This window comes from Phalacrocorax aristotelis, chromosome 6 (genome assembly GCF_949628215.1).
Source record: "Phalacrocorax aristotelis chromosome 6, bGulAri2.1, whole genome shotgun sequence".
Classification (NCBI taxonomy): Eukaryota; Metazoa; Chordata; class Aves; order Suliformes; family Phalacrocoracidae; genus Phalacrocorax; species Phalacrocorax aristotelis.
This window is the reverse complement of record NC_134281.1, coordinates 51,186,388-51,208,127: the sequence shown is the minus strand read 5'-3', so window position 1 is coordinate 51,208,127 and position 21,740 is coordinate 51,186,388. Positions and strand designations below refer to the sequence as shown.

Sequence of the window (21,740 nt, the reverse complement as noted above, 5' to 3'; positions counted from 1 at the left end):
CAAAAAGGTGCTGTAGAAGAGCACGCATGAGAAAGAAGGAATATTGATTTCTTTTTTTTTTGTAATTTCTAAAGGCCATTTATCTCATTCAGTGTGCAGGAAGGATGGTGTTTACTGTGTGAATAGCTGGTCAAGACTTCTTTCTGGTCTTATTTAATAGAGTGTTCTGTGCGGTTTTTGTGGCATGCTGTCTGGAACCTGTGCTAGTTGCACAGTTACCAATTGTCTTTATTGAATTTTCTGTGTTGGGACATCCTTGTGATTTAGAGACAGTAGTGTATGTACCCTTACAACAGTTGAAATGAGATGATACATTATCTTCAATTTATACATGTAGCAGTCAAAGCAAAGCAATTAGTCCAAAATTCTGAAGTGGGTAAGTGACCTTTGAATGCAAGTCTTGGTGTTGGTAAGGGAAAAGGGGTTTTTAAGTAGTCTAATTTTTATTTTTTTTCAGACTAATTTGCATGTTATGTCCAATTTATTGAGCGTGCCCATTGACTGCCCACATACTTTTGGCATACCAGCTTTGGATACCAGCCTGTGCTGTGTTCAGACCAGTGCTTCAGACTTGCTCTTCCTATTCCTCCTTCTCTGTTCACTGTCTGTTTCCTTGTTGCTTTTAGCAAGTCCCATTGAGTCTTCCTTCCCCTCAAGCCTCTGTTACATCCTTTTTTCCCCTCTTTGCTGACTTATCTACTTAGATTACAGCTCTTTCAGACATAGCCTGCTCCTTCTTATACTCGTATGAGGCCAAATGAAGTTTCTACCTGCTGGAGGGCTTCCAAAACCCTAAATTTTTCTGTTAAAACCTGCCCATGATAAAAACTCTCCATTATTTTTTATTAAAGAACGATTTTGTTGACTACTTTAAAAAATATATTTATATAGCACCCTAAATGTGCATATTTGCTTTTCAAAGCCATAAAGTTAGCTTCTGGAAAGGCTTGTAATAGAATCATCATGATTAAAATAAGTACTATGAAGCTAAGTTAAGGAGCAAAGAAAGCAAGTACTATACATAGGTGAAACTACTTTTTTTACTGTAATTGTCCTTTGTTGGGTTTTTTCCCCCTTTTCCTTTTTTTGTTTGTTTTGTTTTGTTAGTTTGTTTTGTTGTTTTTCTTCTGTGAAAGTAAAGCTGGCCCTACTGTGAGAATGGACCTGATGACCTGCAGAGTTCCCTTCCAGCCTGAATTATTCTATGATATTTCTTTAATAGCAATGGAGCCAGAAAAAACCCTGAAAATACCATAAAACATACTAAATAAATTTGGAAAGAAAAATGGGTGACATCCTAGAGGATTTGCTGCTGTTCTACAAGCTCACCGTGTGTGGTCAGAGTAGCAAATAAGTTTTCTAAGTGCCCACTGAATTCAGTGCTTTCTGCGACTTGGTCAAGATGGTACCATCGTAGAAGCACTTTCTGGTAAAAAAAAATTGCTTAGAGTTGAAAGGGATATGTTCATTAGCAGAAGTAATTAAATTATGTCTGTTGTGATATAATCGTTCTGGTGGAATTTTGCCATAGATCATAACTTTATAGGGTTCACTTAATTGACAGCATGTGAAAGCCTAGTGCAATGATTAGTTTCCTTTTTCTTAATCTTTCATTTGTTCAAAATCTGTTCCTGGCTGTGTTAGCTGATGCCGTTTAACCTAATGACCTGGAGGACTAACATTTTCTACAAAGATCTGCATTAAAACTTAAGTACTTTCTGACGTGCATTTTAAATAACATTATACAGAGGAAAGTGTGACATGAATAAATAGTTATGTGTCTGTTTGCATCTTTAATTTTTTCAGCTATTACCACTTTAGTGTCCTCTACCCTGTAGATGTCCAGGGCATGTTATTCAGGTATAATACATTCTGTTGTGGTTACAGCAATGTAATGATTCTGCTCACTGGTTCTCTTTGAGTTCATGGAAATGGTGATGAAACCAGATTTGTTCATTTTGAAAGGAAATCTGTCAGAAATACTTGAGAAGTGTTTTCTCTAGGAACTCTGTCTGATGCATGCCTTGCTATAGCATTAGGGATGTTGGTACGGCCAGGGGTCTCACCTGGAACGGGATGGCCAGTTTTAAAGACACTGTACAAATGCTTCATGGAAATGACAGGTTTTGACCAGATGTGTTATTGCTCTGAGCTTGTCAGAAAAGAGACCATCAAGAAGGAAGGTACTTCCTTTCTGCTGTCTGTGCTTAGGCTAACTCTTCTTTAGAAAATCTTCTAAGCTTTCAAAAAGCAGGATGATATCCAGGTAGGGGTTGCTTAAAAAAATACAGGATGAATGGAAAGCTGAAAGTTTATGAATTAGTTGTTTTCTTAGTCAAACCAAGACCTAAGTCTCCTCAGGACCAGATACTTGTACCAACCATAACATCATTACCAAAATTAGAATGTCAAAACAAAATATGGTCAAAGTAGGGAGACAGGCCAGTCACATAATTTTCTCCCAGGTAAAGAGGATTCCCAAGCAGCAGCACCACAAACGATTTAAAAACCGTTAAGAATAAAATCCAATATTTACTGGTTGTGTAGAGAAAAGTACTTATACAAAAAATACAGCACAATTCACGGTCTTAATCTTGGAGGGGCCAAGAGTTCCTGAACAATTTAAGGCCATCAATCACATTAGTGACTCAGCCAGTGGATTACTAGGTGCCACCAAATGCCAAGATTTGCAGTTGCTTTCTAACATCTGTGCTTGGCAAAGGCTTGCATGCTTTTATTATTATTAAATATTTATATTGTAGTAGTTCTTTGAGGCTGGCCAGGTCCTAGAAACAAGAGTCTCATTCACTACAAATTCTGAATCATTCTCTGAGCAGAATCTCTGCATTGAATTAAATGAGATTTCTGCAGGAGGATCAGATATGATCATGTAGTTAATTATAGATGATATCTTAATGCTTATTTAGTGGGCCCAGCTGAAGGCTGCATGGTCATTCTTGATTCCGTCACTTACTAGTCTGTGAATGCTTGGTTTAGTCACCTTAACAGCTACTTTTGAGTACGCCTTGGCTATTACAAGTGTAGATCCATTTGTCTTACACATGTGAAGAGCCCCTTTTTTGTAATAATCTGTGTGATTTGGGAGCTCTTCCCTTGCATTGGTAGTCCTCACGCTTCTATACCAGGGGTCATTCCATGGCCAGCGTGCCATTTGCTTGGTGAGGTGGAAGCTAGGGACTGCTGCTTCTGTCCTCATTTCAAACTCATCCTTCAAAAGCTATTTTCAAAGGTACTTAAGCAGTTAGATTGGTGATTTGATGCTTCTAAACAACAGCCAGAAAAAAGCCTCCCATGGGTGATGGTGGATCTCTTCACCTGGTGCCACAGTCAGGTCAAAACCTTGGATGTTAAAATCTTGGCTGATGAATGAAGGAGGAAGCATTCCAGGGTTTGAATTTGGGAAAGAACCACTCCCTCAAAGTTTTGCAAATGTTAGAAGATGTGCTTGAACTTACTGGGATCATTCTTCACTTAAAAAAGAAAGATAGTGGGTATTGTAATGTATTAGCTTGAGAGAGAAAGTAAATTTTTTTAAACGTAGAAACAGGCAAAAAAAAAATGCTATCTCAGTTGGAAAAATTACTACTAGATCAGTATGATTGATCTCAGTAACATAATACATAGTTAATATACTGTGTTTATGTGATATATGGGGTATATTTTATATTTTGTACTTAGGGAATTTTTAGGTGGCACTTAATTAAAAGGAAGAATATTTTTTCCAGTGGGCGCTCTGCTTTGGTAGACGTTTTGTGATACTGTGTATTTATGTGTTTTTCCACTATTATAGATTTGGGAGGTGCAATAAAGATTTTTTTGAATACTCATGCTAATGTCAAACATTGCTTTAAAAAGACAAAGAAATTGAATTTTTTGGGGGGGTTGAGGAGGAAGCCAGAAATAACAACCTTCACCCTGCAAACTCAAACGAAACCTGATCTAGACTTTGAAAAGACTGTAAAAATGGAGGGAGTTTGGGCTAGGGAAACACACAGATTGGGTTACTTCTGTTTGTTGAAATTTCTTTACTTCAGAGATTTAATAATGAAGAACTGAAGCAGAGCCCCTTCCCCTCATTTTGTTTCTAGGGTAGGAGGTTGCTTTGAAACCGTTTGGGTCTATGTGTGGTACTTAGCCATTAAGCACTGTAAAAATAAGCAATAAACGTGTTGGAATGCTGGACTCTCCCCGTGCCTGCTGCTGTGGGATTTCTTTGTGCCCTGTTTCCCTTCCCATTTGTCTTTTTGTGTTCCTGCGATCCTGAGGGGCAAAAAAAGAAAAGTGACAAGTCCCAGTGATCTCCTGTCATGCCTAGGCAAGAGTAAGAGTGTGTCTTGTGGGCTAAACGGGGGGATTCTGACTATCACAAGCGAGAGCGTCCTGATGCTTTTTCTGAAAGATTATTTCAAGGCTTAGCATACTTTGACATTGGTATTTTCCTGGCAGTTGGTCATTTTTCTTTCTTTCACTTCAGATTTGTCTTTGACTTTTAATTCATGTCCTTCTACCTAATCTCTTTCAATTTGTACTAATGGTTTGAGCATTTCCAATATTTAAGAAAATGAACCCTAGCTATTCACAGCGATTCAATTACTGGGCCGTTTGTTGTTCATCCATCAAACCTCCCATGTTTGGGTGGGATGTAACTGCCATCCTCAGTTTTTTGGTTTGCTCCTCTTAGCTCATTTCAGGTTTTTTTTTCTCCCCCACTTTTGATCCATTGGAATTCTTATAAGGATTTCTCACGTGAGTCTCCGTTATCTAACTGGGATTCCTGGGTTAGACATAACCTCAGTGAATGAAGAAGAGAAAGACTGAAGTAATGAGAACTGCTGGCTACTTAGGTAGAGCTGATTCATTACCTGATTTGTTAAGTGCAAACAAAGTAAAAAAATTGTTTGGTTCTTTTAAAAGGGCCAGCTTCCTGAAGCTGGAAGTAATTATGAACCAAACCATGTGGGAAAAGAATGTAAAGCAAAAAAATATGAATGGCTGGGCATTGTTTAGAGCAGCTTTATACTGTTTGCCCCAACAAGTTCAGTTTCATAAGAAAGAAATGTTAATGGAAAAATAGTTCTACTGAGAGTATAAAGAAAAACAGTGATATTGTATTTATAGAACAGGTAGGATTGTGCAGTAAATACATGGCATTTTGCTCTGTTTGGATGTGGAAAAAAAGTGCTTGATATCAACAACAAAAATTCAAGCAGCAGATACCTAAGTTTATATGCTTTAGAATTGGTATGTTTGGACAACATTCTTGCAAGAATTTCTAAAGTAGCAGCTTTTTGAACTGCTAGAGATTATTAATAAATCTTCAGACACTAGGGGTTCTCCATATTCTTGGCAGAAAGTTGATGTACAAATATTTTAAAAGTAAAAAGGAATGACTCAAGCTTTCCAACCCGTTTTTGATTCTGAGCACAAGAACATAATGGCCAATATGAGTTTCCACACTAAAAAAAAAAAGTTAAAACTTATAGTTCCAATTAGTGTGCACGTTAAATGGGAAACACTTGTTGTCAGATGGGCTTGTTTTTCAAGTGAATGTCCATGGAGGTCCCTAGTATGCATGAGTTTGAGTTTTTTCTTGATATGTTCCTCTTAGGACTGGATTTGCACATTTTGTGTTCTTTTCACAAGCCAGACTAGTTGTATAAAAACTGGGAAGTCTATAAAGAAAAGGCTCAGTTCTTTTTTTCCCCCTCCATATCTGCAAGGTGGAACACTTACTTTGCTTGTAGTTCTTCACCAACAGTAGCATTAACCTAATTAAATATAGGTATGTATGTTTGTTTTCCTGGGGTGGATATGGTTACAACTACTTAACTTTACAAATTTCTATTAACTGTTGTTTGAGCAAAAATTGTTACGGTTGTTGCATTCACAGAAGGCTAAATTTACTGTAGTAGCAAAGCCCAATTCGGGGATTATCTGTAAGTTCATAAATGACATGGGGCCCTCCTCTTGCTTTATCCTTTTGGGAGATGAGCATATGAAAAACCACACTTCATGTTCTTTCATCAGAAAATAATTCTAAAACTCAGATAAATTAGTTTTGGTCAGCTTCTGCACTGGTAGGCTTAAGTTTCTAGTTACTGAATATCCTCCTACAAAGACCTTGCTCTCTGAGTAGCTTAAGAAAATTGAATGGATTGGGCTATCTAAGCATTGATCATTCCAAAAACTTCATTTAAAGAGGTTAGAAATACGGCGTTAAGACCACCAAAGGATTAGTCTCATTCTAATTTTAATTGGCTATACAGTTCACTGCAAGGATTGGACGTTCTGTGGGATCATGGGTTTTGATATGGATTTATGTTAAAACACTGGTGTTCATTATTGTTTTCTTGGTATTGGTCATAATGAACAAAGTACCAGCACCCATTGTGGAAAGAGGCGATTTGTTGATGTCTGTCCCGAATCAAATCAGTTGTGAGCTTATCATGAAACTAATGCAAGAGTTCCCTATGTTGGAAATCCTAAAGGCATGTATGTGATCACCAAGCATCAACTCTTCTGCACCTGCACGGCTTGACATAGATCCCACTTGCAGACCAGGTCTGTTCCATCTCCAAAGAGAGATCTCCTTCCCTTTTGTTTCCCCCTTAAAAATGTTTTAGGGAATCATAATCTGATGGTTGAATAGCAATTAAAAGTATTCCAGCAAGGGAATGTTGTACTGTGTATCAAGCCAGCCTCTGAAGCATGCCACTTACCATAGCAAGAGTGTTCCTCAGAGTATCTAGACACAGCTTAGCTGTCAGCTCCTAATTTATATTTTTCTGTAGCTGGCTGTGAGGAGGTTTTGTAAATGGGGTGTATGGGAAGAGACAGCTTGCTTTACTCAGCCTGCCTCTAAATTTGTCTTCTGCACTGCTGTAATGTGACCAGAGACATCAAAGATTTGCTGTCTATATGTATGCACTAAGAATGGCATACATAAATTTTAAGAATATGTATCAAGGCAGGAAAGAGTTTGGTGGAACAAACACATCCAGACTTCTTGTATGCTGGGGAAGGACAGTAAAACAAAGACACACAAATTTTAACAGCCGTGATTATAATCTATTAGGTAAGAAAACACTATTTCGTTTATGCTAAAAGACAGCAGGAAGCCGTATTGCTGTGCTTTAGAAGAAATCGCCTAGCAGAAGAGAAGATGGTGACCTACCAGGTAGTGACATGCTGTACAACCATGATCCTTAGCTTTCTACAGCAATGATAGGCTATAGAGGAACTCTAGGTAGAGAATCTGAAGGAACCCTGTTAAATATAATCCAGAGGTGTATTTTATTTTACTTGTTCTGTTTCCAGTCTTGCGACTGGAAACCTGAGAGTAAGTCTTGTGTAGTAAAAATCCCTTTATTTTACTGTTTCAAGTTGTTCTAGGACTGAAGGACACAAGGTAAGTTTTGATTAGCTTGATAATTTTAGATTATGCTTTTTCCTTGAGGACGCATGATGTTGTTGCTAGCATCCTTGACAAATCTGCACTGGGGAAGTACTCTAAAGACCCCAGGCCTGACAAGGGCTGGTGGGAGAGCTGGTGCTGTGTGGTGCCCATTGCAATGAACAAAACATGATGAAGGCTACTTTGTGGCAGGAAGATTATTTTACAGCTGTGTCTGTGCCATACTGGGGAGGGAGTCATGTAGCAGTTGTTGCTGTAAGATGTTTTTGAGGTTATGGATGCTTGAGTTTAGTTGTGAGACCTGGATGAGGTTTTCTCTAGTTGCTTTTGAGAAAACCAAACTACTAAATTAATTTTTATTAAATACTTTGTACTCTTACACTACACAGAAGCCCATGTGATTCTTTCTCAGCTCACAGCAGAAATGAAAACAGGCGGAAATGCTACTCCTGGCACTAGCTGCAGCCCTAGTTGCTTTCAGCAATGAAAATCAGGACCGCAAAGGGAGGGACAGAAGACTGACAGAACATGTATGTGCTGTTTCTCCTTGTCTGCCATGCAATCTGTTCCAGCTTGTTAAAGAAGGATAAACTGAAAAGCCAACAAACAATGTTTTTGCATATTGAATGTGTTTGGGTACTTCTGTTTGATTTCAGACCTTTCAATTCCTACTTAGAAATAACTTCCCTGCCTCTCATTTAAAAAGGAGTCTTGAAGACCTGAAAAATGTGAGCAGTGTCCTATATAGCTGTGAAGTGTTGAGTGCATTCCTCCTGCTCCTTTTCGTGGTCTCTTAATGACCCTTTTTTTACATCATTGAAGGCAGAAATCCCCGAAGGTGGTTGTGTCATTTGACTCTTTGAGTCAGGGACTCTGATCTGTACAGGATTCAAAGCTGTATTTTATCATCATGGAACAGAGGCTCAGGTGATTTTGTGAAGTGTTGCTATTCTGATGAATTAACAAGGAGGAGAAGATAGCATCTGTCCTGTTGAAAAGGGAAAATTCTGTCAGTGCTCAGCCTTGGAACTCCCCTTTAGCCCGTACACCAAACATCTTCAAAAAACCACTTTCCTCTCTCTTTGGGAGAGCCACGAATAGCCTCCTTCTGATGTCGGACTGATGTTCAGTAAAGTTAGGGGTGATATAAGATGGAAAGTCTGATTAATTGTTCACAGTTAATCACAGTTCACTGTTCTTTGTCTCAAACTTTATTCTGTTCTCTGTCTCAGTGTGGTTACATATGGCAGTTTGCATGTTTGTTAGATGGCCTTTTCAGACAAGCAGGTGCACTTTGAAGTGGAAAAAAAAAGTTATCTTAGCAGAAGAGCATTCACTAGAACAATGTATGGAGTAAACAAGAGGGTTTTTTGAGCTGGGTGGCTCTGCAGCTGTCCTTACTGTTAAGAGTTCTGGCTATTCTTAACTTTTTACCCTAAAGCAGTTTGGATTTTTGTTAGTTTTGTGAGGGCACAGTATCTGCAAGGGTTCTTCCTGGTCAGGGTTATGCTCTGTATTTACAGCAAGGTTTCTGGAGGAAACATTTTTCTCCCAATATATAGCCTTTATCCTCTTAATACTTCAGTGTGATACTTATTTAATTGATGTCTGTTTGAATTCATGACATCTGTCTCTAATAGAAGTCGGTGAAGACTGCTTTTTTTGACTACTACTTCAGAAAGAAGAGTGAGAAAAAATTCAGAGCCTCATGACTATATTGTACAACTACTGTTAAACCACATTCCCCAGTTGTGAGGTCACCTCTACATATCATGTAAAGCAATTTATTCACTGACCAGTGTTTTTCCCTCTTAGTCTCAGTCCAGCCCGGGGGGAAAAAAAAAAACCAACCCTTGCCGTATCCAGAGTCTTCGTTTTCTTTGCTTAAGAGGAGTCGTTATTCCTTCCCAGGCTGTCCCGATCTTCCAAAGTAAAGTTTAAAGGGCAACCTTTATCACCCTTACACCCCTGCAAAGTTACCAAAGAAACTGAAAAGGAGGGAGGGTGTTGTGAACTGTTCTTTTTAAAGATGTACTATCAGGTAGCTGAGAGAGATTTTCCAGGTGAGATTTATTCCCCTAAGGTTTGGCCTCTGCCAGTTGCCTGCTCAATAGATCTGCTGCTGCACCAGAAAGGGCCGAACAACTTCTGTGGGAAAATAAAAATGGCCAGACCAAAGATTCACCTGCCCCAATGTATTGTCTTAAAGTGCTCCCCAGAATTGTTTAGGGAAGGAGAAAAAATAACACTGGTGTGAAGCAATCCTTGTTCTAGTGTCACTCTTCAGCTTCTGAGGAGAGGAAGCTTTGGTGTTCCTGAGCTGGGGATGCTGTTATACCTCTTAATAGCTTTTGATCCCATCTATACATCTGGCTTCTATAACATACTAACATAAAGAAATCTACTGATTAACTGCATATTATATGAAAGAATTGCTTCCTTCTGTCCATGTTTTACTGTCTTTAGGGTAATTTTGGTTGATGTTCCGATGACAGGGGAAATAGTGAATAATAAATCGCTGTTGAGCTTTTCCATGGCATTCTGCTGTGCCAGTGTGCTCTCACACCTAGCTAAACACCGAGGTTCTCTGAAATGAAGCAGTCCATAGCTTGGCTGTGTTCTGAAATGAAAAGAACTACGTTTTTTCAGAAGGAAGATTAGGTGATTAAAACCTTAGTGTAACTGATTTTTCTCATTTGGCATTTAAAACTGCTTAGCACTGGATTTTGACATTCAAATCTACTAAACTGTAGTACCCACAGAAATAAAACTGTCATTTTGGCTATGGTGCTTCAGGAATTCTTAGTTGATCTTTTTCCCCACAGCTGTAGGCTTTGAGGGAGTATCCTTTTTTCAGATGTGCTGGTTCCTACTAGTCTGAGCAGGGGATTCCTGGATTCTAATTGGGTTGAATTACTTATTCGCATCTCTCTAGCACTTGTTTGTCTCTCCTGGACCTACAGTGCTGGATTCATTACACTACAAATAGAAAAACACTGTTTCTGATCCAAGGAAAGCACTGCCCATTTGTAGATGTAACAGATGAGGGTTGGTGATGAAGACTTAAGGGTTACAGCAACAAAATTGACATTTCAATTTATTTTCTTGCATTCCTTCATTTGGCCAAAAATGCATGTGATAGGTGAGCATTTTATTTTCCATCAGACTTTTAATTTTTATAGCCATTGTGCTAACAGTGAGTTTTGAGAGACGTTTAAATAGAGAATCACAGCATGTAATATTCGCAGGTTTTGAGAATTACATGTTCTAATATTAGGGAATGCTATCATTTCTGACTTTGGGGAAACAGTGTATTTAGACATTCTTTAGAGAGTTCTTTCAGAAAGCAGTTCAGGTAGGAATCCCCATTGACTGCTGAGAGTTTTTGACTGCTAAATGAGTCCTAACACATCCTATCTGCAAAAAAGTGACTATCCTCCATTAGGTCATGCTTGTCTCTTATCTGGAAAAGCAGAACGTTGATACTTATTTCCAAGGACAAAAACCAGTAACTTTGGATCTATGGAAACTGGAGTAGAAAAAAGTCCAATAATATATATTCAGAAATTATGTTGACTGTCAGCAAGTTACTTCATTGTTACAAGTGTCTTTTGGACAAAGATTAATAAATAATCAAACTCAGGGAACAGTTATATTCATATTTTTAATTTATTTTTTCTTTGGTAAACAGCTGCCTTCTGTGAAAATAAAATTGCTGTATTTCATGCTTTTTGTTTAGTCTAACAATTGGTATTTCAGCCAGTTGTTTTCTCCTTTCCATGTTTCTCTAAAAATGCAAACAAACCCTCAAATGGACTGTTTTCTTTACTCTTTATCTGTGTCTATTTGAACACAATCCTGCTTTTTCTCTGTGCAGCCAGTCTTAAAGGTAAGATGTAACAGAAGCAGAAATTTTAAAAAAAGGGGAACGTTTACAAAAACCAAAGGAGATCAGGGACATTACTCAATTCTTGGAGGAATATGCAGCATGAGGTCACATACAAAATGTGCCATGGACTTTACTTGGATTTTTATCTGCATCCTTTTGAATCTGGTTTTATAAACTCAGTTTCTTTATTTACTTATTTAAAACAAACAAACAAAAATTTTCTAGCTTGAAAACTTGTGATTCTTTTTTCCACGAGAATCCCAACACTTTTTTAGGAGTTAATAAAAGGTTATTAATTGAGAAGGTCCGGGCAGGCTCGTTGGATTCTGTGAACTATAAGCAATGATACAATGATATAGTCCTTTCTGATGGAGAAATCACTTATAGCTGTGTTTCCAAAGATGTTTATGTATTTAGCACTGCTGAGACTAATCTGAAATTCTTTCTTCTGCCTAGTAATCTAATTCATAGTATGTCAAAGACCAGGAATGGAATTTCGTAAGGAAGTAGGATTCTCGTGCCTCTTTATGTAGATGGAACCTTTTCAGTGTGTTTTGTGCAAAGATAATGTTTCACAAAGGGTGACTGGTATTGCCAATGTCAGTGGTCTTCAGCTGTCAGTGCCCCCTCCCCTCCCCCCCGCCTAGCGTGCATTTCCCAAGGGTAGCATTGATTTCATGTCATGTCTTCATTCAGGGCTGTGGAGGTGGGTCATGGGTTTTGGTAGAATGTCTTTAAAACTTTGTTTTCCTGGACCAGTTTAATGTAACCTAATCTTCTTCAGCTGGTGTTCTTGAGTAGTCCAAATAAATAAATAAAAGTATGTGTTGATTATCTTCGCTGTTAAGAAATTAATTTCATGAGAGATCACAATTTTTGGTGGAGAAGCAGACAGGACATTTTTTTTTAGCGTGCATCATATCTTTTTAGAGAGAGGGATTTGGGCCATCTCTTCTTGTATTTGGTCATACAACCTCCTTGAGGAATTTGCTTACATAGTGAAGTAACATTTGAAAATATTTACATCTATTTAGCTGGCTATAGTGTGATAGATGCATTTCCTGTCTCTTTCAGTGTAAGCATTCTGTTTTTCCTCTTCTATTTTCTAATTCCTTTCTTTTGTTTGTTTAGTTTTCCCTCAGCTGGAACTGGAAAAATAGCAAATATCACACGATCAGGCTGTGTAATTCTTTAAACCAAAGTTTGGAAACTTCTAACAGCTGTAATCAGAGTTCCTTAACCTTTTGTCTCAGTGCTCCTAAACCATGCTGCACTCCTGTTGAACGTGGAGCTCCAGCCATGTACCAAGAGGAGGGTTCATTAGCTCATCTTGTTTCCATAGTGTCTTGCACTCATGGAGATTCTGACTGTTACAATGACGTGATGATCATGACTTCACTTATAAAGTCAGATGTGCAAATACATTTTTTTTTTTCAGGCCCTGGCTGCTACTGGTGTTTGGGGATTGACTGCTACATAGGGGAAGGCTGCTGTTATTAATGACTTCTCTTCCTCTGACTGAATAGCAGGAACTGAAGGAGAGGAGAGCAGCTGCATCACCAGACTTGCTGAAGGTGTCCTCCCATGCCTTTAAGTGAACTGGTAGTATTTGTTGTGAGGCTGACAGTCTGTAATGAAGGGGAAAGTTGATGGGTCACTCACTTTCTCATCTGTCTCTTTAGTAGAAGCCCCTGACAGTTGGGAAGGGAGGGCTGCTTTATGGTTTTCTTTCAGGGTTTTCCCCCCTCAGATGGGATTTGTTGCTTTAGAAGCATATGAGATATTATGAAAAAAACATATTAAGGACTGGAAGCGTGTCTATTTACTAGGCTACAACTGATGTATAATACCAGTACCATTCAAGTTCTGTGACCCTTTAATATGAATTAAAATATAAACAAACTTACACCCTAGCCACTTTGGTTGTCTTCATTAGTCTTGTTTGGAGCAGTCCTGCAATTTTAAAGCAAATCCCATAGTTGTTTCTTACTGCATCCTGACTGAGTTCACAAACTGGCTTTGAAATGCAGCCCTGGGCTTATTTGGGGGAAACGAAACTGAAAGCTTTATTCCAGGAGTCTATAAAATGCAACAATATTTAATTGGGGACATAAGAATCCAAACTGAAACATTGCCTTCCAGCCAACATTGAGCCCTGTATGTATGTGATGTATCCATCTGACCCAGGGAATCTGACTGGAGTCCTGTCTAAAATAAAATGTCCTGAATCATAGATTAGTTTGGGTTAGAAGGGACCTTTAAAGGTCATCTCGTCCAACCCTCCTGCAATGAGCAGGGACATCTTCAGCTAGATCAGGTTGCTCAGAGCCCCGTCCAACCTGACTTTGTATTTTTCCAGGGATGGGGAATCTCATGTGGTATAGATATGGGGTCTCAGCATTAACTGCTTTCATTTAGTGATCTCCCCCTTTTTTATCTGCCAAATTACTTGCTCATATTATTTCAATTTTATTTCATAATAACCACTGTCTTACATGCCTTTGATTTCATGTTCTCATCATGTCTCCTATTTATTCTTCAGGTATCATGACATACACTTTGTAGAGCTGCTGTATAGGTATGACTTAGGTTATTTTGGACCAAAGAGAAAGAAACCCCAAGGCCAAAGAGCTCACATAAGATCATCTTAACCAGATGAAATTTTTCAGTTTTCACAATCCACAGTGTAATTCCATGTGGAAGGCAAAGAGGCAAAATCTGTCTCTTAGAGTAGATTTTGTAATATTGAATTATGTGAGCTTTGTTGTGGACATTTTTTTTTCAGTAGTCCAAACACTGAGTTTTATTAGTAATGTCTTTTTAAAATGGGTTTAGATTCCAGTCCTATGAGGATGACATGCTGTCCCTGATCAAGACATAATGAAGGAATTAACTAGGGTGGTGTTTTCATATTTGATATTAAAAGAAGACACACACCTGCCAAATGCAAGCAGAAAGAAAAAAAAAATCTTGTCACTTTTTCCAGGTCCTCTGAAAGCGGCTGGATTTTTAACTTGTACAAATTCTGAAATTTTGTTAAGACTGATGTCCACGTAACAGGGTAGTGAAGCACAGAAAATCTTAAGAATTCAGGGTATGTGCTAGTCTTATAGGAGAAAAGTCAGGAAAAAAAAGCAAGAGTGCATTTTCTTTAGTGGAATAAGCCAATTACTTCCCTTTAGCTTCACCCTCATGCAGGCACTTGTTTAAAAACTGCAGATGTTTATAGTTACTGACTATGAATTGTTTCCCTTATTTAGTCTGGATAAAGTTATTATCTTACTGGGGTTTTCCTGCAAAAAATCTGAGCAAAATGTAAGGGTCCACAGCGTAATCTAATTATATCCTTTCTGCTGTCTCCTGTAGTTCTTTAACTACCTCAACCCAACCGATGCTTTCACTTGAACTAAGAGCATGAGAATCAGGAGCTTGGAATAATGTGCTTGGACCTGGAAAATGTAGAGGACGTGCACCTTTGTGCCATAACAGTCATGGTAGCCCTGCCTGGCTTCCTGCGACAGCTTTCCATGTGATCGGGATAGCCTTGTGTTCCAGGCGCAGTAATGGAGCTTGTGAGATGAAGCTATTTCTAGTTAAGCACCAGGAAAGTAATATTGTTTGGTTTGGTGCATAGTTCTTGACCCATTTGTTGTAAGCAGCATTCAGAATTATTAAAAGGGAATCAAACGTAAGCTTTTGAATGCAGTACACCATGTTTTGGTAATCAAGAAGCCTTTGCAGGGTATGCTTTCCGTAATAGTGCTGCTTCCCTTTAGAAATAAGAAACATAATTAAAGAAGTAGCAATATATGCAGCAGTGTAATAAGCACACTGTCATCAAATATGGAGAAGATGCTTATTCATACACTTCAGTTCTGTACACATTTGTGTTACGGAACTGTGTTACCTACTAACAGCAGTATGATTTTACAATGCTGGATTTGTTTGAAAAATGTATAGTTCTCTATGGGATGCTTCATGCAGGATGTTTTGCAGTCCAATTTATGGAAGAGCAATCTCTGTGAGATCTGTGAATTTTCTAGAGAAAAACCCCACAAAGCAAAATTATATATCTAAAATGATGGAACTTGGAATGGTAGACAGGAAGGTTGTACCCAGCCTTACTCTAAATGTTTTGCTTGAGTTACACCTAATGTAGGCTTATCATTATGAGCATGCTGGCAATGACAGTGTGTAATGTGTAACCTAAAGAAATAGAACAAATAAAATGTGTCCATAGATGAATTTAGAATGTAGACTGCGTATTTCTAGTTTTCTGTAGCCTGCATGTGGCTAGCAGAAAGGAGATGAGCAAATATTGAATGATAAAAGATGGCAGCTACAATTGGCTTATGAGAATTGTTCTGCCTCTGGCACTCTGGATCATGAACTTTATCACATCCAAGAAATGTTAACAGCTCAGCCTCTCAGCCTTTAGCAGCTCTGAGTATCTTTGTGGGTTTTGTAATTGACAGCTCCACCATCAGTAAGCGGCTCTGACTGGCATTCTGTGCGATGTCAAATGCGTGAGGGTTTCAGCCTACTATTCTTTCGCAGAAACACCATGATGGGCATCTGAGTGACATTTTAATTTGATAATGAAAGCGCCATTAAATCAGAAAAGAGAAAAATGCCTGTGTTTGTAGCACAAGATATTTTGTGTGACCACTGAGGTCATTTGAGAAAGGCCTGCTGTTGAAATAGTTTTACAAGTTTGCCAGCAATGACTCACCACCGTGGTGGCTGCAGATAAATTCCAGTTGCTTTCTACTTGTTTTTGAAGATTTTGGTATTAGGGGTTTCTGAATGTTGCTTAAACAGTAAAAATCCGGTAATGCTTGAGTTTGCTTGATAAAGATTAAGATTTCCCACACTACTTCATAAGTGAAATGCTGCAACAAGCTGTGTTCTGTACACTCTGCTGTCGCTTTTGACTGTGTCAGAAGGGGATATATTTTAGCACCATTAAAACCTTCTGTTTTGTCAGCAACAAGCCTTTCCTTCCGATGCTTATTTCTAAAGAGATCCTGACTGGAGTCAGAACACAAATCATTCAGTGCAAGTCTTTGGCATTCAAACTTCTAGATGCTCACGTCTTAGAAGCTTTCTCATCTCTTTCATTTAGAAATATGTATTATAATATCACCTATAGAAACTGAACTTGTGGATTTGGGTTGTGCTAGACAATGTTACTCCTGAATCTCTCTCCATGTCTATATATTTAGAGAAATCTAAACTTTGTAAATAATTGACAGTGTAAATAGTCAAATGTATTGTTCTGCCATCCAATAGACGAGGAATTGTGATGGTAAAATATTACATGTTTTGACCAAAACTATGCAGGAAATCTGTGGCAGAATTAGAATCAGGTCCATGTTCTTAAGCTTTTTCCGGTGCTTTTCATCTGCAAATGTCTTAAAGTAAATACTTCCAGTGACTTTTTATTTTCTCCAGTTTATTTCCTCTTCCAGATGTTGAAGGTTTAGATTTTTATTCAGCAGAAATAGATTCTATTCTTTGAGTTACAGATTTAGGAGGTTTTATACTGTATGTGGATAATGTAAAATTAACTGTCCATATACTGATCACCCATTTGGAACTGGCTAGTGATCTCTTGGGAAGTGACCCCAGGACCAGTACAAGAATGATAGTTAGTACCAGTTCAGTACGGAGTTACTGTCATTCAGAAACGTAATTTGGCGAGCTGGGGTTCTGTTTGCACCACTGTTCACAATCCCTCCAGGACTTTGTCTTCAGCTCAGGGGTTCACTCACTTGAAACTCTGAATCCATGCTTGTTACTAAAATGTCACGAGTAGTTTGCTAGTTAAGTGATATTGGTGATGTATGTGCGGGTGGTGCTTGGAAAAGAAAGCACGGTTGTGATGATAATGGATTCTTCAAAATTATTTTTGTGGAGCTGCTCTGCAGATCTGTACTGTCATCTTCATTTGACTCCTACTGTTGACCTGTAGGAAAAAAACCCTTTCATGGCTTGCCTATTGCTAACAAAATGGTGTAGCAAATCCAATATTATTGATAGACTCTTTGTGGTAGATAACACTTGCAATTTCCACTGAATGTTGAGCATGTAACTGTAAATGCATTTGTTTCTTGAAGGAATATTAATTCTCATAATGTGATTGACACTAAGGTTTCTAATGTTACTTTAAAAGCACAAGTGAGTTAAACCTTGTAATGTTTTTGTGAAATGGATGAATGTAAAAAATTTTGCAGGTGGTAAATAGGAACGCAAATAAAATTAAATGTTTTTTCCAAGTCGTTCAGTAGGTCTATGGTAAAAGCATGTACTGGACTTAAATATTTTTTCTTGAGTTGCTACTCTTGTTTCTATACAAAAACTAAGTTTCAGAATTTGGCCCAGAATTCACTAGGAGAGCTGAATTAAGACACGTCTCAACAGACCAGCAGCTCTATCATCTGTTTCAAATACTAAAAGCCTGCATCTCTTGATGGTAGCCTGTCAGAACTGCTCACCAGTTTGTTTCAAATGTTTGAAAGGTATCTTCTGAATAATTTTCTAAATAATACTTTTCTACAATTTTAACTTTGACCATACTTCAGAAAAATAGCCAAAGTAAAGTGCTGTTCATGTTTTCTTCCTTTTGAAAGGTTGAAGTCTAAAATGATATCTTGATATTTTTCTTTCATGAGCTTTACCTTCCTAGGCATGAAAGTCTTTCAGCAAAACTAGTGGTGTTTCAGATACCTAACCTTATCCTTTGTTTGTTGTTCTCCTGTGATGCTATATTGCAACAAATAAATACCTGACTGTTTTGCTGTTACTCCTCCCAGCTGTTTTCCAGAAAAGCTATAAGGGAAAAATAACTTGGATGAATGCAAAAGCCAGTCCATAGCCAGGAGAGTCCTGACTCTCTACTTATGTTTTCACAGGCCTCCAGAATTAGCATCAAAGTATGCAAATTTCTCTGAGGGAGTGTGCAAGCCTGGTTATGCATCAGCGCTCATGACTGTCATCTTCCCAAAGTAAGTAATCACTTTACTTTTTTTTTTGTTTTGTTTATTATGTCTGCCCCCCCCATGAGTTCTCATCCTTCAAGGTGGGTGTTCTGCAGAGATTGTCTTAAAGTGTCATCATTCTGTCACTTGATTGGTTTGGGGCGAGACTGGTGTTGAAATTCTGGGCTATTTGAGTGGTCAGTGGCAATGGCTTGATTGATTTCAGTCTGACTAGGAGCCTACTCAGAGTAGAGTTATGTGTGTTGAATAATAAAACAAATTATGTTGTCAGTGCATGATACAGATGTGTGGTCAAGCTCACTGGCACCAGATGATGCAATCCTTAGGAAGCTTCAGTCATAAAGTGACAGATTAGTGATAGATTAAGTTCCAGATAGATCTGGAGTAGTAAAGTGTGGTCTTTTTTTGGGGTGGGGTTGGTTTTGTTTGGTGTGGTTTTCTTTTTTTCCTTGGGAGAACATGGTAAAGTATCCCTTCAGTGTCTGGAGGCTTTGCAGTAGTGTTTTCCAAAGAGTCTAAGACATGTTGTTAACAAGTTGTGCATCTTAATCTCTTGAGAAGTTGCTGTTAGCTGAAGTGTTACTAGTTTCTTCAGAATTTGTTTCCCTCTGAAAGGGTGGAAAGTTGCAGTACTGTTTGATAGCTCTCAGAAATGAGGAATGTTGTTATAACAGATCAACCAAAACTTGCCTTTAAATTTGGCTTATGGCTTTCTGTAATGCACCATGTGGCTTCTGCATTTAAAGAAGTCTGTAAAATTGCAGGAAGACAGTTCAGAAGATACATTGGCAAGAACATTATACTGTTGAGGTTCAAGGATCTCAGTTTGGTTCATCAAATGGAAAACTTGACCAAATGGTTTTTTGACCTTTGTACAAGCTTCTAATGCATGTGGAAAAGATGCTCTAGTGCACTGATCTCTTTGGCAAAAGATGTTGTGGACTTTTTAACACAACTGGTACTTTAGAAAAGTATATTTTATTTCTTTTGAGGAGGAAATTTCCATGACTTGCACAGACAGAGGTTGGGTTGGGTGACCGTGGCCTTCAGGCCAAGCCTGCAGCGGGTGGTATCGTATGTCTTTGTTTTTATTGGCAAACATGGTACCTGCAAACTCTAAAAATTAAAAAATAAAAATCTGTCATTCCCTTGTAACCAGCAGATACTACAGTCAGGCCTTCAAAACAACACTAAGTGTTGAGACTATGTTCTCCATCACCAGTATAAAGCAATTATTATCTTCTGTGTGAATTTTGGATCTCTGCTTAGAATGTAAAAAAATATGAGAACCAAAGGTACACACATTAACATAATCTTCTTTTAAGAACTTTCGGAGAGCTTTTAAACCTGTGTTTGTGTATGGTTTAAATGTAAATAGTATAGAAGAGAAATATAAGGTAGTTTAACAGTGGTAAGATGTCTGAAGCTACAGCCTGCCTTTCTTTATACAGGTGAAACCCAACTGCCCTTTCTAAGGCATGGCTGTTGGTACTTATTGATTCTGCAGAGAAATTATATACACTGAAGAACTGTTTAGTATAGTTCTTAAGGCCAGAAAAATACCATTAATGGTCCCTTATCCTGATTTGTTTCAAGACACAGGACGTGATGTTTTCTTCCGGTAAATTCATCATGGATTACAGGCTAGCTAGTGTGATTTAAAGATTTCAGCTGAGGGAGAATCTGGTAATAATGTGTTGCATTATTCCTGTGGACAAATTCATTATTGCAAAAATATTAATCTTATTTTAATTTTAAATTTATTTAAGACTTTGGCTTCAAGAAGGATTTTTTTTTGTCCGCTGGAATCCAAAGTGTTATTTATTCTCTCCCTCAGTAGCCACTTACAGATTGCTGTTCAGTCACCTTCTCCCAGCAGCTAACTGCATTGAACTAATACCATGCAGAGGGGTAGTAACTTTCTCTGGTCTAACTAGGTGGTTCCTGTCTTGTTCATACAGTGAAAAAATCATATTCATATTTCTAAAAACAGCATCTTGCTGGGGATTTCTGTTCAGTTGCTTCTTTAACATGAACCCTAAACTGTCCTAAGGTTGATATTATTTCTCTAGTATGTCCTTTAATTTTTTAATTGGATTCAGTGTGGGACATTTCATTATTTTACCAAGGATTGGTGTAAGGATGGCTGACAAGTAGTTCTGCAAAGAATTTCATGCTACACTTAAGATTCTTTCTCTTCTGAAACTTTTCGTGCTCAAAGAACTATGCAAAGCTAATATTACCAAGCCAGGTATCATAATTTAATATATTCATTACTTTTACAGCCAAACTAGCTTGCATGTTGATTTAAGAATTTGAGCCGCATGAATTCTTTTATTCTAACTTTTGTTTTCAGTTGCCCATATCATTAGGAAAACCTCATCTCTGCGGCTGACATTTTTCAGGCTTGGTCTTTGCCATAAAATGTGTGTTGTTTTGGTTTTTTTTTTTTACTATTTGGATAAAGTTGGTTTGGCTGTTTTCAAGCATGAATAAAATGAATAAATGTTTTCCCATTCTAAAGGTTCCTGACTTTCTAGTGCAATTTTAAATGTAAATAGGCAAAATATCATGGAAATAGTTGAGATAGAATAAATATTTTTCAAAGGATGTAACTCTTCTTGGTAAGTGCTTCTTTAATGGTAAAAATCTGAGTTCAGACTTTACCAAGCATAAGGAAGCTCTAGACAGATTAAAGAGCAATGCCCTGACGAACCTCAAAATGTGGTTGCTGGTAAGGAAAGCCTTTTCTTTTTTTCTTGCGAGGTCCTCAGCCGACCAGTTCTCATTCTATCGGTGCTTGATGCCTTCATCAATAATCCTAGCTGGAAAAAATCCTCAGTTAAGTGTGCAGATGATATGCTTATTGGAGAGTACTAAATAAAGGATTGGTTACTTTTAGAGAACAATCTGGATTGCCTGATTTAAATGGCCACGGTCCAACAAAATATATGTTAATACATCAGTATAAAATAAGACATCTGGGAGGAACAAATGCAGATTATACCTTCAAGACAGAAAAGCTCTGTCTTGGAAACAGACACAGAGAAAGCTTCATGTAATCTCAACAAAATACCATAGCTGAAATGCTATTTCAGGTTCATATGTACACACGTAAGTTGAGAAACTTTGTGAGTAGCACTGATTTAAAATTAAAACCCCAAACCCTTCAAAAAACCCACAACCCAAGACTTCTAGAATACTGTGTCCAGTTTTGATGGTAAAAGTCTGAGAAGGGAGGGGAAATAAGAGATTGAAGGAAAGACATAAAAATGAACAAGGACTGGCTTACACAGTAAAGTAAACAAGGCTCCTAGAAATAAGTCATCTTTCCGAAGCAGGAGTTGTATCCAAATGAGGAGAATAGGGAAGAGCATTAACTTTGGCAACTTAAATATAAACCATAATGAGGTAG

General features: G+C 38.0%; 1 protein-coding gene across 9 annotated transcripts in view; it reads left to right on the top strand.

Annotated features, from left to right (window-relative positions):
* Positions 1–21,740, top strand: part of ST3GAL3 (ST3 beta-galactoside alpha-2,3-sialyltransferase 3) — a 189,141-nt gene that overhangs the window by 49,599 nt on the left and 117,802 nt on the right. For all 9 annotated transcript variants that reach the window (XM_075097841.1, XM_075097843.1, XM_075097845.1 and 6 more), the window contains one exon: positions 18,239–18,331. In XM_075097841.1, the coding sequence (XP_074953942.1) occupies positions 18,239–18,331 (93 nt within the window). The remainder of the gene's footprint in view (positions 1–18,238; positions 18,332–21,740) is intronic.